Source organism: Semicossyphus pulcher, unplaced genomic scaffold (genome assembly GCF_022749685.1).
Source record: "Semicossyphus pulcher isolate SPU_LCO1_2020_fin unplaced genomic scaffold, fSemPul1.0.p SCAF_19, whole genome shotgun sequence".
NCBI classification, from domain to species: Eukaryota; Metazoa; Chordata; class Actinopteri; order Labriformes; family Labridae; genus Semicossyphus; species Semicossyphus pulcher.
The window spans coordinates 11512102-11527085 of NW_027211692.1; the positions used below are offsets into that span (position 1 = coordinate 11512102).

General features: G+C 42.0%; 1 protein-coding gene across 2 annotated transcripts; it reads left to right on the top strand.

Moving 5' to 3' along the window:
* The first annotated feature begins 11793 nt into the window (after positions 1-11793).
* Positions 11794-14314, top strand: LOC138597329 (succinate receptor 1-like). Of its 2 annotated transcripts, none has more exons than XM_069668919.1 (4): positions 11794-11925; positions 12009-12053; positions 12666-12748; positions 12899-14314. In XM_069668919.1, the coding sequence occupies exons 3-4, from the start codon at positions 12692-12694 to the stop codon at positions 13847-13849; spliced, it is 1008 nt and encodes a 335-aa protein (XP_069525020.1). In that variant the 5' UTR covers positions 11794-11925; positions 12009-12053; positions 12666-12691; the 3' UTR covers positions 13850-14314. The 2 variants fall into 2 exon arrangements, with proteins under 2 accessions (XP_069525020.1, XP_069525019.1); XM_069668918.1 differs by having other exon boundaries at positions 11794-11908.
* The last annotated feature ends 670 nt before the right edge of the window (positions 14315-14984 follow it).

The following is a 14984-nucleotide window of genomic DNA, read 5'->3' on the forward strand; positions in this document are numbered from 1 at the left end:
TTTAGGAAACCCCGCCTCTACAAGCTGCTTTCTTCTAATTAGCCAGCTCTCCGAAGCCTGCTGAGGCTGCACTTTGTGACGTCACAAAGTGCAGCGTGTAGAAAAAACAGTGTGAAACCTGGCGTTCACAGCAGCCTGCAGACTGAGCTGAGAAGCCAACATACTTTTACCTACAGATTTGAAACTTCACCCACGTTTAGTCTGAACACCCAACAGTGTAACATTATATATATATGTCTTAAAATGTGAAACAGGTAAATAAGAAAAGATCCTGCAACATGTTAAAAAGGGGCTATTATGCTATTTATACAATGTTACAATATCATGCGGCATATAGGCAAATACTTTTGTCCAGAGTGACGTGCATCTGAGATTGCACAAGCAAGGATCAAGGCAGGAGGGAACAACATGAGTAAGTGCCAACAAACAGCTTCAACAATATTGTCTTTATCATCATCATCATGAGATATATCATGTGCGGAGGTGTTCATGAAAGAGCTGGGTCTTAAGGTGAAAGGGACTCTGCAGACTGAATGGAGTTTGGTAACTCCTTCCACCACCTGAGGACTACAGAGGAGAAGAGTCTTGTTAGCGACTTAGGGTCCTGTTGTGGTGGGAGTACCAGACGCCTTTCATTGGCTGAGCGTAGTGGGCGGGAGGGGTTGTAGACCTGGATGAGAGCCTTCAGGTAGGCAGAAGCCGCTAATGTTGCCATTTTGTAAGCGAGCAACACCGTTTTGAATTTGATGAGAGCGGCAACTGGGAGCCAGTGGAGGGATATGAACAGCGGAGTGACGTGTGCCGGTTTGGGTTGGTTGAAAACTAGTAGAGCTTCTGCGTTCTGGATCATCTGCAGAGGTTTGAATGTGCATGCAGGAAGGCCTGCCAGTAGGGAGTCAATGCGTGATATTACAAGAGCCTGTCTACAAGGAGATGCATTGCATACATATTTGTAGCCTACAGTAACTATTAAAATGAAGAAATGCTTCTGCCAATCACGTTCCACTTTGTGTGCACATAATATGTATGCATGATGGAAGCAAATCAAGAAAAACATGCAAAGCTTGTTTATGTTGTTTGGACGAGCAAACAACATGAAACAATAACATTTGAAATTTGAATTCACAAGTGTGTGGTTGGAATTTGCTGCATTGTTGCTGAATTATTCATTTAAAACACAGAGCGGACAGGCATCTGTATGTAAATGTGTTTGCTTGTGCCTACATGCATGTTGTATAGGATGGATGGATAGATGATAGACTGTGTGCAGAGGTTTTCTGGATTAGCTCCACAGTACAAACAAATCGTGTTTCCTAACGCAGCCTTTTAGGGCAGAACAAAACCCAGCCAACCAGCAGAGGACTGGTCTTCCCTCGTCCCGGCCCCCGTTAGCCAGCCTGCCAACCACAACGTGTCCTGACTCCATCTCTCAGCCGTTACCCATTGCTCACAGTGAGTCACTGACTTTAACACAAGCAGCAGTATGCCAGGACATAAGCTTAAAAGTAATCATTCTACTGTGCAGAGTCAATACTGTTTATTCCTCTTCCCGTGTGAGAGTAAATGATGTAGACACAAGAAAGGAAGCAGGAAGCCACAAAGGGGAAAGGAAGAGCCGTAGTGTGTCAGGCCTGAGAATGAGCTGTAACCTAATGAGTGCAGATGAAAGCTGACTGTCTGAGCTAACTCAATTCTTTGCTCTGCTAGTCGCACTTCTTAGCGTAATGATGTTTGCTCCAGACTACTGATGCCGTGGCGCAACGCTGGATTGCCTTTTTTTGGTCATATGTTTTCCGCCTCTCGCATGTGCAGAATGTTGAACTTGGCTCAGGCCAAACACGGGCTGACATCACCCACACTGTGCAGCAGACATCCGTTAAAGACATGTTTACAGTGCTCAAAACCGCCGGCATGCCTCTATCCCCGCTCGTATAAACACAGAATGGCGCTGACCATGTGCACGCTTGTGTGTGTGTGCGGTGTTTACACAGAACAGATAGAGAAATATAACCAGAGCAGGAGGTAAGGGCTGCAATCTGCGGGGTTGTGGTTAAATACAGAGCAGGACTGTAGCAACACGAGGGGCGAGGATGTTCCTGGGAGGTCTTTGTGAAGGGGATCAGAGAGTTTGGAAGGGGGCAAGGTGTAGTGTGTACACAGAGGTGAGGAGGAATGTTGTAAAGCTGTTTGTAGAGTCAGCAGGCCGGTGAAAAAGCTGAGTTGCTGGAGCTCTGCCAAAGCCTTGATGGGAAAAATGGAGAAAAAGCGGGAATGGGAATGAATAAAAGAACGGGATCTATAAAGAGAAATCTCAGGCGTGTTGTCCATTGAGCAAAGTTTTACACTCTCTATAAGAACGCAGTCTCAGGTTAATGAAATCGGGGAAGATCTCTTTAGAATTGAATCAAAGCCCTTCCTGCCCCACTGCAGCATTTCTACCAATCTCCATCTCGGCTGCAGAACGCATTCATCCTCTTTGTTTCATGCTGATGATCAGCAGCACATCTGTTTCACACATCACTGTGGTTCCTGAGCTCACTTTCTATACCCATCTCTCCCAGCCAGGTGTGTGTGTGTGTGTGTGTGTCCTCCTATAGAGGCAATATGAAAGAACATATACATTACACATATTCCTCCCCTCCCGGTCAGAGGAGGTGAAATGAAGAAGGACAATAACACTGCACCAAAGACACACTGATGAAATATCGCATCATACACAATAGAACAAAGGGTTGAATAATAGGGTTTTGTCAACCTTTGTGCCATTGGTTAATAAAAATCAATTCACAGTGAGTCAGTTGATTTGTAAAGGTTTAAGGTGTTAGCTAGAGACATGCCTCAGGAAATGTGGGCTGTTGCCTTGAATACAAGTCATAGAGGTTAATTCAGGAGTCAGATAGGAAGCACAATGTAATCACAATAGTGGCGTAAGGGCTTCGGTAGGAAAAGCTAATGTGACAGCAGATAGTTGCGTGTGAAGGATAAAGAGCAGACTGGAGTTGGAGGGAAAATAACTTTCATATTGCAGTATAGGCAAAACAATCTACGCTTAAACAAGAGTAATGCTGTGTTTGAAATGCCATACTGTACGAGCAGTACGTACTGATTTGGCCAAAATGTAGTATGCAGTATGCAACCAAAAGCAAAATGTGCAGTATGCCAAAAATACCCGGGTGTCGTACTGATCGGAAAAAATCTCCAGTATGCATCAGACCAGTCTACCTCGCCTACGCTATCCCACAATGCAAAGCGCTGGAACGTCACAGCGGCAGTTGAAATGACGGGCAGCGGCAGCATTACAGCAGAAGAGGGCGCTATAGCTGCATTCTACTGCAGAACGCAGTATATAGTATGTAGTATGTAGTATATAGTACGTCATTTCAAACACAGAAGATTTTACTGGTATGCTAGCTGCTTTGTTAAGCTAAGTGCTAACAATGCCCAATGATAATATGCTGAGTTAATAAGAAGGTATAAGTTTTACCATATCTGTGTTTTAGTATGTTAGCATGCTAACATTTGCTCTGTGTTTTAGTATGTTAGCATGCTAACATTTTTTCTTTGTTTTAATATGTTAGCATGCTAACATTTACTTTGTGTTTTAGTATGTTAGCATGCTAACATTTGCTGTGTGTTTTAGTATGTTAGCATGCTAACATTTGCTCTGTGTTTTAGTATGTTACTTGCTAACATTTTTTCTTTGTTTTACTATGTTAGCATGCTAACATTTTTTCTTTGTTTTAGTATGTTAGCATGCGAACATATAGAAATTAGCACTACATACAGTACATTACATTAGCATGATATTCATTTTAATGTTAGAAACTATAGTGTTGTATACATATATAACTTGGACAGCTGACATATTTAAACAAAACAGGATCACCAGAATTATAATCCTAAAGTTACCATTAATGTCTTTACAAAATTGTCTGGCAATCTCAAATTTCCCTTCTGGGGATCAATCAAGAGTTATCTGATCTCAATCCATCCCATAGTTGACCAGATAAAAGCCAAGCTGGTATACCAGTATAAGTACTGATACCACGGAAATACTGCCTACACTTCATGATCAGGTAACAGCTGGTACGCCAGCACAAATCTGATACCATCATTTGTTAGCCAATTGCAGATTCCACTTGTTTCCTGGATGTCACTCATTTTTCTCCTCTTCAAAACAGGAGCCTTCTAAAAGAAATGGTGTCAGAAAATTACTAATTGTGGGTGGTGATAGTCATGTTGCCAAGAGTCCCGTGGACCTTTTGTGATAACCTGAATTGTCTGTACAAAAAGTCATAAGAATCCATCCCGTAGTTGTGGATGGATCACCAGAATTATAATCCTAAGGACACCATGAATGTCTTTACGAAATTGTCTGGTAATCCATTTCATAGTTGATAAGATACTTCACTTAAAGCCAGACCTGTACCGATATCATACCGGTACCAGTACTGACACTGCAGACCGCCTACAGTTCATGATTGGCATCATTTACAGCTGGTACGCCAGCACAAATATGATGCCATCATTTAATAGCCCATGGAAAATTCCACTTGTTTCCTGGATGTCACTCCTTGTTCGCCTCTTCAAAACAGGTCCCGACTTAACAAGTTTCAAAAGTCTTCACGTCTTTTTGTTAATAATTCAAGGGCTCATCAAGGTCCACAGGACTCTTAGCAACATGACTGTCTGTACAAAACGTCATGGATCCATCCATCCTGTAGTTGTGGATGGAACAAAAACATTGCCACCCCTGAAGCCAAGCTGCTAATAAAGCTAAAAATGTGGAAGTTTGAGTATTTAAAGCAGATGCGTGAACACTGTGCTACTTTTATTTAAAGACACAGGAGTGCTTTGAATTACAAAGCAAATGAGAAACTGCAGCAACTGTAAGAGTAGAGAAACTATACAGGTTCTTTTTAGATTTATCTCCATCTGAGCAAAAATCCAATTTAGATCCACCCCTCCTTGACCACATAGCAATCTAGCCTCCCCTTCATGGTGCAACATAACTCAAGGACAGTGAGTCAGCCAGTCAATATGAGCCTAATCTAATCCGTGGTGCAGAAATCTGAGCCGCCATGAGACGGGCAGAGAGGCGTGATGTCACAGGGCAAGACCTCGGCCCCGTCTACCTGCTGAGAGAGGCGACGAGGGAGGGAGGGGTGTAAACGGGGGATGGGAGTGAATGCCTAACATTGACGTCTTTTTTTTCTCGTCTTGTGCGCAGCGGAGCAAGAAGTCGAGACATTAGGATCATGTCAGTCATGATCGCCACCTGGGGAGGAGTCAGGGGAGAGCGACTGACCAATGAAAGCAGAGAAAGAGGACGTGAAAGACCATCATATGAACAAATACTGCTCATGCGTAAATTAGAAAAATATATTCGATCTCTCCGAACAAACATTTAAATTCTTAGTGGTTCTGTCTCTCTAGTCCAGTGAGCACCTCCAAACATGAACTCTCCTTATGTCCTCTCTTTATTTTCTCAGAACCTACCAGACTGAGACGAATTCCTGCGGGTGTGTTATTCTGGAGAACTGTCGACCACTTCAGGAATGGCTGGCAGAGTGAGTCCTGTCTTTTGGTGCCAACAACTACAAACCAGGAAGTCAAAGACCCCACAGAGAAAAGCCATCACTCCTCACCTCTGACTATCAGACCTAATATAGGGAGATATTGACACTAGTCATGTTGTGTTTGCTCTCACCAAATCTACAGTGACATAGGGATAAAGTGTGTCTCTCCGCTCACGGCATTGTTTCCCTCCGAGCTCTTATCTCTTTTCTCGAGTGAGGAGACAGATTCCAGTGACGTCCTCCGTGGCGCTTTGAGATTTCCCCGTCCCCTGACACCATGTGACACCAATTAGGAGGCTGAAGATACGACAAGCCGTTGGTCCAAATGCTGTAACTGACAAAGAAAAACCCTCTCTAGCAGTGTTTCTCTGTGTGGGATATTATGGAAGGAAGAGAGGCAGCAAAATGGAGACAAGCTGAGAGAATTGCAAGAATGAAGAGGATGGGGAAAGGGAGTAAAAAAAAAAAAAAAAGAGAAAGAAAGGCTGATGTCAGTGTTGGAAATGGACGTTTTCTGTCGTCAGCCCACACTTGACTGTCAGCTGACAGAGCTGCCGACTCAAGCCGCGCAGAAAAGGAGTGACAAGAGAGCTGATGCGCTGTAAGAGTCGTTGGAAATCTGAGAAATAAAGCCTACTTTCCCCCCTCGCTGTTAAAGTGATGAACAGTGTTTCGCAAATCACCGCTGAGGCTTACAAGACACTCATTGTCTCTACTCACCCTGCTAAACCATTACAATGTGTTTGACATAATATAACCTGTTTCACAGCTCCCAGGTTCCCCCACATAAGTGGTATGATGTCATCAAGTCAAGACACAGAACAGGAGGGCCATTATTTTCTGCGCGGTGTGGTAATGTTCACATCGGTAAAAACCTGGTGATGCCGGTAATGAAACAAGAGAAGACTTTGAAAAGGCCCTGAGGTGTGCAGAGTGCGTGTGCGTGCGTGTGTGCGCTTGGAAAAAAAAGCTCCTGTAAAGAAAACTGCCACCTGCCGAAATGAATGATAGCGATTCACGTGAGCTCAGTGTGACAAGGAGGCAAATCACACGCAGATGCTGCTGTTCGGAGAGCACCCCTGCGTGTCACACAGCTGCCACTTTAATGTTGGTAACAAGTTTCATAGCTTGTGAAAAATCCACAAAGAGTCACTCAAGCTACCGTTTAGGAAAATGAAAAGCAGGCAGCTGCTAACTGCCTTTTGGATTGTTAATGTATAAAAACTGGTACGCTTACCATGCATTATTTAAAAGGCTGCTTTAGGCGTAGAACACAGCAATGCAGCGTTAAAGCAGCGTTTTGTACCAGAGCATTTAGCTAAAGCCAAAGCTTGACATTAGCTTTGCTTGACCGACCCTGAGAGCTGGCTATCAGAGGCTGAAGTGAAAACATGGCAGGGTCAGATATCAGCCCCCGTTGAGGCCAGGAAGTCTTAGCTCTGCAACGTGTCCAGTGACTAGCGTAGCGATTAGCTGACGCTTAGCTGACCTGACAGAGGTTTTTTTGAATTTATACGTCCCAGTAGACGGCAGAGGCAATCATATCAGTAACGCTGAGAAAGCCTGACACAGCATATACCAACCAGCGTGTGTAAAACAAGCCTCCAGAGCTTCTGTGACTGAAAATGAAATATATCCACAATAGGGCAAAACAGTAAAGAAGCACAGGGTGCATATTCAGGGTCCCAAGACACCTGTAAGACTTTACCTGGTAGAACATGAGGAGGGGTTCTCACTATTTCATTACAATATCTGTCAAAATAAAAGCCCTGACGTGACGTGGTATCATAACATCAGTCAGTTTTCATTGGGGCTTCAAAAGGAAAACCGTGTGTGTGTGTGGAAATGTTCCAGAAATGTCAGTTTATGATACATTTCGACAGTAACTTTCTTCATTAGGGATGGATTTTATGTCCTCCCTGCTGTAGTCGGGAGGAGGAGGAAGAAGAACTTAATTTGACAGTGTCTCTGACACAGATAAAACGGCATGAGTCTCGGTGGTTCACCCACTGAAGTGAAACTGTACAGTAAATTGGCCAGAAAAAGGAATAGCTAGCCGAGCTAATGATCATGTTTCACTGGAATGAAATGACCACACACGTTTGAAACAGGACAACAAACGGTTTCGGGCCTTTAAGGACGAAGTTTGCATAACCAGTCTGCTACCAAATAAAAGGGACGGGAGCAGGTGAAGCCCTCAATCTCACCCCTGTCTCAGCATGCTAGTTTGACTGCCGCTGAAACATTGGATGAATTATTAAAACAGCCTCCGACTCAAGCCTGTGAGAACACATTGGAAGTTGAAGTTTGGAAGAAAATAAAGGAGATGTGATTGAAAAAGAATGAGATGGGAGGTTGGGATGATTATAAAAGGAAAATAGAGGGGAGGTCACAGAAAGTGCAGAGTTAGAGTGCTGCACTCACTTTTGGACCTAGCTTAACTGATGTAGCATTATGCAGCAAAGAGATGCTACGTCTCCTTTAAATCTGTCACTTTATCTGCCTCCATCTCATGTGATAGACAGTTAAACAGTCATAAGCCCGCTCCCTACATCGGGTTGTGACCTAATTAACTAACTGTCGAATGTGAACCATGTTGATAATTAGCGTAGAGTTGTGGCGCTAAAGCTCTAAGTGTGTCACCTTCCAGAAGTGGGACAGTTTAAGCTACAGGGGCTAATGGGAACACTCGCTCACAATGGACCAACATGAGACACACACTCATTCACTTTGCAATCTACTTAAAATAATACCAATTGTGAGGCCGAGTAATTTACTTATATTTGATCAGCAGAAGTGATGTTTTGTGATCCCTTAGGGTCTCTCTTGTTTGTCTCTCTCTTTCTGTGTGTGTGTGTGTGTGTGTGTGTGTGCGAGTGTGTGTGTCAGGGTACATTTAGGACAAATTGCCAATCTAAGGTGGAGAGGAAGAAATGAGCACAAGTGAAAGTGGCAGATACAGTCCATCACCTTTTCATTTCTTCATTTCACAGACAGACTCGCCGACATGTGCAACACACACACAAACACATTTACAAGCTATGTGGGGACTGTTGCCCACAGATGGCACAGGTCCACCCTGGACGAACTGGACCATCTCAAGCTATCCATTACTCCTCTCTTATCATTCTGTCTCCCTTTCCAGCTTGTTTCCATTACCTGGCATCAATTAGGCCTCGATTCAAAGTATTGTCTGGCTGAATCATACTTTTCATACATTATTGATGATGATGTGTTTTTTCCTACTATTGTTGTTGTGACATAATTCCACTAATGTAATTTTCCATTAACATGAGGCAGGACACTTGTGGAGTCATAGCCCTCTGTCTGAGCTTTGGGTTAAGACTGCCCTCTGCTGGATTCACTTTGTAAATGACCAGTTAGGGCTGGTGAGTGACCTGCCCTGATGGTGGCTCTCACTTGAATTAGGAGTATAATTTTCAGATTTTTATTATCTTTCTTCAACATCTTATAGTCGTATTTACCTACACATTTTATATACCTACCACAACACTACAAACACATACATGAGGGCAAGAGACTGCTGTGTTTTTCTGCAGCTGTTGTCAAATTTAAATTAAATGACCGATTTAGCAGGTAGTTTAGTTCAGCGTTTTATAAACTGGACATCAGGGCTGTCACAAGGACCGCTGGACATATGAGTGGTTACATGACGACTAAACAGAGATTCTGTTACACAGAGTCATGTTTATTTTTCTGTAGTCTTAACCTCTTTTTTTCCTTAATTTTCTAATTTAGTCTAAATTACATATTTAGGACTCTTAAAGTAGTTTAAAGAAAGCACAAGAGTAAAATCCCTTAATCCCTTTATTTGCTCTAATCACCTGCAGTAGACATAGAAAACTAGGGATGAGGGGGTTGCAACAAAACATTGCTACATTTATAGGGGCACCACTACTCGAGAGTACAGTGTATTATTTAGTTGTTTAGCTTTTATTCTTAAGTACTGCCCAAACCCACAAACAAACACAGAGGCCTTATGGGCCTTTAGATAAAAGTTAATCCACTTGCTGATGCCATAGGCCTTCAGACTTTGTCTAAAATAGAGATATGAAGAAATATGGCATCAGTGAGTGTTAGAGGGGATGATTTATTGGCCAGTATCCAGACCCCCTCTGCAGGGCTGGAGATAATTGAAGGTCATGGGAAGGCTATAAAACATAAAAGAGAACAATATTGTTTGGTGATTGGGATGCTGCACGTTCTAATACTTGAGTGTCTTTCCAGTCCCAAGGCTCCTTATGTTCATCTCTTCGACTTCCAACAGTAATACTGAGTACTGTTAGTCACTCCTGGTCATTTTCAACTGCCATATACTGTAAATATACATTCAATATGTAGACACGCTGAATCTGTAATCCTTACAATATGAGAACTACTTTGAATGGTTAAACCATAAACCTCCAGAAGCCTGACTCTTGCGCGGGTACTATAAATTATCAAGACTCAAGAAGCAGGTGTGAAATGACAATCTGTGAAGCCTCTGATACTTTGTTTGCAGTGACCTGCCACCAGAGGGCACTCTCATTATATAGAATTTCAAATAAAGCCAAGTTAGCATAAAAAAATAAGACTCATGTCATTGCCCCACAGTTGGCCTCCACTAGAACACAGCCTAACACCACTAAAGCACAGGAATGCTGTAAGATTAGTCTTAATCCCCCGGTAATATATCCAAACAAACTAACGTCAGTCACAGGCTGGGTTTCTTAAGGACATGCCAATTCCATTATACCTAGCTTACTTTCCCTGCAGGGTAAGTTAAAAAGAAAATCTACCCTGTCTCACATGTCTCTCAGCAGTAGATCATGTGCTTTCTAAAGGCTGACCGTTGTACGCTGTGTTGCCAAAATATACAGTAGGCTCTCTATCGGAATCAGCATCAACAAGATCAGGGCGTTTGAAACAGAGAAGGTGCTTCAGATCATAAGACAAAAAAATTCAAAAGTCATCATTGGGGTACTGTTTTGTTATCCTGCGTACGTTCCAAAGAAAAGAGAACACGGTTAAAGATAACTGAATTACAAACAGGACTGTTTGAAAACACTGTTTGCGTAAGAGAACTATTGAAAGTTATTTAAGGCCTTAAGACTCTTCTCTCATGCGAGGAGAGCATTTCTCAGATGTTTTCAAGCCGCATGTTAAACCACTGTGTTCAATTCCAAAGGAACAGAATGCAAGTTGCCCACTTTATGTCCACAAACACACAAGAAGGGGATCAGTTTTGGGTTGCGCCACTCTTACACTGGTGAGAGTCAGCTCTTTGTCTGAAATCACTTGCTTTAAGCAAAGTGGATTATTAGTTAAAAAGGTACACATGGTCAAAATCATTGTTCAGTCTTTTACTTAATGGAAATGGAAATACTGGAACATTTTTTCTATATTTCATCACATAGTTTCCTATAAAATATTTCTGTTTCGAGACCTTGGCCCTTGCTCCATATAAGGTGTGCATTTAAATATAATTTGAATAGTTTTACCGATCCTTTAGGTGGTGAGGAATAATATGCGGCTTAATTTGTTGACTTAAGTAAAGCAGAGGTTACGCAGGTCAGGAAACATTTACATACATACATACGTACTGCAGAAAGTTTGACTTCCTGGAGCCTTTCTGACACATCTCAGGAATTCACCCCTCTCAAGACATGAGAAGTAGGCCTAAAAATAACTGTGCAGATGACACAATACTGCATTTGAAAGCATCATCTAAACTTTAAGTTGTTGGGTTTTTTTACATTGTATTCTAAAATACTACTACCATGGAGCTCTAAACTTTCATCTATAGACAATAAATCCACATGCCAGAGACATGGTGGATCACAGTTTGGTGAGAGACTCAACGTTATTGAAATAACTGAATAAATAATGGTTTGATTAAAGCGATATTTTGAATGTGAAATTGAGAACTTTTTAAAATAAAATATGTAATAATGTGAAATAGTAAATACTTACAGTCCTAAGTCTAAGTAAATGCATTTATTTATATACACTGAAATAGGTCAATAGAATGCATGTTAATGGAGAAAAGATTGCCGATTTGAAACTTAAGTGTGTGACCATTAAAGGAAATGTGTGGGTGCATTAGTTTACCAAAACAGAAACGGGAAATTGAGGGTGTATGTGAAAATGATCCAGACATGATTAAAGATACAGCCCACGATAAAAGGGAAATAGATAGCTTGTGTAACTTGACTGTAAGCATCTAGCACGCAGTTCAGCTTTAGGATTTACATTTACCCATGATCTTTTTAAGGAGGTATTCTGCAGTGAAACTGGGATAAATAATAATAAGAAAAGAAAAGAAAGAGGTGGGAAGTACAAATTGGTCAGTTATGCTGAAGAAGAAAAGAAAAACATCTTGTGGTTTTGGTCAGTTTTAACTTTGACACCCATATTTTCTTTTTTCAGTTTCATCTTTACTCAAGAGCCTCTTCCATCAGCTCTCAGGAGATCGTAAGTACAACTTTAGACTAAACTTAGAATTCCTACTCGTCGTGTTAAACGTTTTGCTTCAAAATATCTAGACTCTTTGATGTAATCACAAAGGCGTGTGTTTCAACCACACATTTTGCTTAACATATTGAAAATCTTCATTCTCCTCACAGACACATTTTTACTTTGAGCTTGACACACATAAACAACTGACAAGGGAGAGGAGAAGTATCCGTAATAATTTTTGTGAAACAGTTGAACATTGTTTCTTGGACAGTGGATTTTTAATCAGCAATAGCCACCTCTGAAAGATTAAGGTAGCATATCTGAATATAGATGTTGTCCAGTAAAGCTGCTGCTCCAGACTTTCAGTGAAAAAAAAAAAAATGTTGCCACGCAACATTCTCAATTTGACTTGCTAGACTCAGCGTATAAATAGACTTTTTTCAGTTAGACAAGTGAAGTCTTCTAGGAGGTGTTGATGATGTCATCTTTTCATATCATGTATGCAAAAGACATTCAAAGTGCACGTGTCTCCTTGGCATAAGTGAAATAGCTATTGTGGTTGTATTTTCCTATCATGTCATATTAGAGACGCCAGCACCCTCATAACTCAGTGTTTACTGTTTCCAGTGTACAGATAGTGGCCTCACCGGCTCATGGTGGTACTCTCGATTTTCTCTACCAGCAACCTCTACTACAGCAGCTACAGCATGGTAAGTCTTAATCCTAAAAATTACAATATTTAAGTTGTTTTGAATGTTTGTCTCTGCTTTTAAAGTTCAAAGAGTTTGTTTTTATCATTAGTCACACCTTTCGTTTCTCCTCCCCTCCCCCGCCTTCCTTTCTCCTCTTTTTCGCTCTAGGTGCTCGACTGTGCACAGATAGATGACGTGCTGGAGAAGTACTACCTGTCACCGTTTTATGGCATAGAATTCGCCATTGGTTTCCCTGGAAACCTTTTGGTTGTGCTCGGTTACATATGTTGTTTGCAGGAGTGGCAGAGCTACAATATTTATCTCTTCAACCTGGCAGTGTCCGACCTTATTTTCCTCTGCACACTTCCACGCCTCTCATACCTCTATGCGCACGGCCAATCAGAGACCAGTCCTTATTCTTGCGTTATCAACCGCTATATCCTGCACGTGAATCTTTACTCTTCCATCCTCTTCATGGTTTGGCTTAGCATGGACCGCTTCATGCTCATAAGACATCCAACACGGAACCATTACCTGCAGAGCCGCCAAGCAGCCCTGATCGTGACAGGCCTGAGCTGGCTTGCTGTCAATGTGGAAGTTGCTCCAATGATAGCACTGATGGTCAAAGACCTGCAGATTCAGAACCTGAGTCTCTGCAGGGATTTTGCCAGCCTTAAAGGAGACATCAATCCATTAGGGTACAGCTTGGGGCTAACCGTGACTGGTTACATCATCCCTCTGCTTGGACTTTGTGGTTTCTCCTACCAAATTGCACATTTGCTGCGTGTCCAGGAAAGGGCTCTACAGCGTAGGACAGCATCGTACAAGCGGCCTCTCAGGGTTGTTGTATCAGCGGCAGCCATGTTTCTGATTCTTTACACTCCCTATCATGTGCTGAGGAATGTGAGAATAGCATCCCGGCAGGACTGGGCAGGACTGCAGCCGTGTACGAAGATGTACATAGAGGCACTGTACATTATGACCCGTCCGTTGGCCTTCTTGCACAGTGTCATCAACCCTGTCTTTTACTTCCTCATGGGAGACAAGTTCAGAGAGCTCCTATTTTCTAAGTTCAGAAAGCTGGTCAGAAAGACGGAGCAGCGAAGAGAACCGGCCTGAGACACAAGTAGTAGACCCAAACACGTCTGTCTTCACATATTGTTTTGTGTCAAACGTTTTTCTTTACTTTAGTGTTTTATATCAATTTACATGTTGCAAAAATGTCCAGTATTTCAACAGTCAATTGACATTTTGGTCTTACCAGAACATATGTTGTGCTTTTTAATAATGTGAATGACATGATGTTTGTTGAAGACACCATATTCAATCAAACAGCATGATTACAAGTGATAAAAACATGTCAGGATGTCCATAAAGATGCATGTAGATGGAGTCATTTGATGTAAATAACTTTGTAAATGCCGGTCTGGGGTAATTATTAAAACTAGTGCCCTATTGCGTATGTATGAGCTGGTATGTTGCTGTATGTGTATTTATTGGAAAAGCGTACTCATCAATATTTGCAGTCATATCAAACCGGAGAGGCATGTTTTGGCATTGTTACTACTGTTTTTTGTCTATTAAGTCAGCATTGAATTGTATCACTTTAATGTAATAAAATATAACTATAATATATAATAAGGATAATTGGCTAGTACTTTTCTTAATGTGAGCGTGAAAGGCTGCCGTCTATGTGTGTCAGCCCTGTGATTGTTGGTGAGTCAGTCCAGGGTGTGCCCCACCTCTCGCCCAATTACACTGGGATAGGCTCCAGCCCCCGCAACCCTTAACAGGATAAGTGGTAAAGATAATGGATGGATGGATGGATGGATGGATAGAAGTATTCAGCCATCTCCTATTATTCTTTTCTTTTGATTGTACACAAGTTGAACATAAGCTTTTCTTAATGAGTGGCCAAGTCAAATTAATATAATTGTTTTCAAAATGTCTGCTTTTGATCCTGGTGTTTCGTCCTCATTGACAGTAGTGTACCAGGATTATATCCAGAATGACTTCCAAAGAGAGCCATACTACTGTTTTGGTACCAAGACAATTTTAGGAGCAGTCTGAATGCTGATTTTGAGATTAGTCTGCATTGCAACTTGAGAGCATGTTTTTTGGCTGACCGCCGGGGTCAGCCCTACACACGGGTCTGTATGTGACTGACTGAGTAACTGAGTGAGTGAGTGAGTGACGGTACTTTCCCAGCCATAGAGAGAGAATTGCGACATCGCAATGGTGGATCATGGAGCAT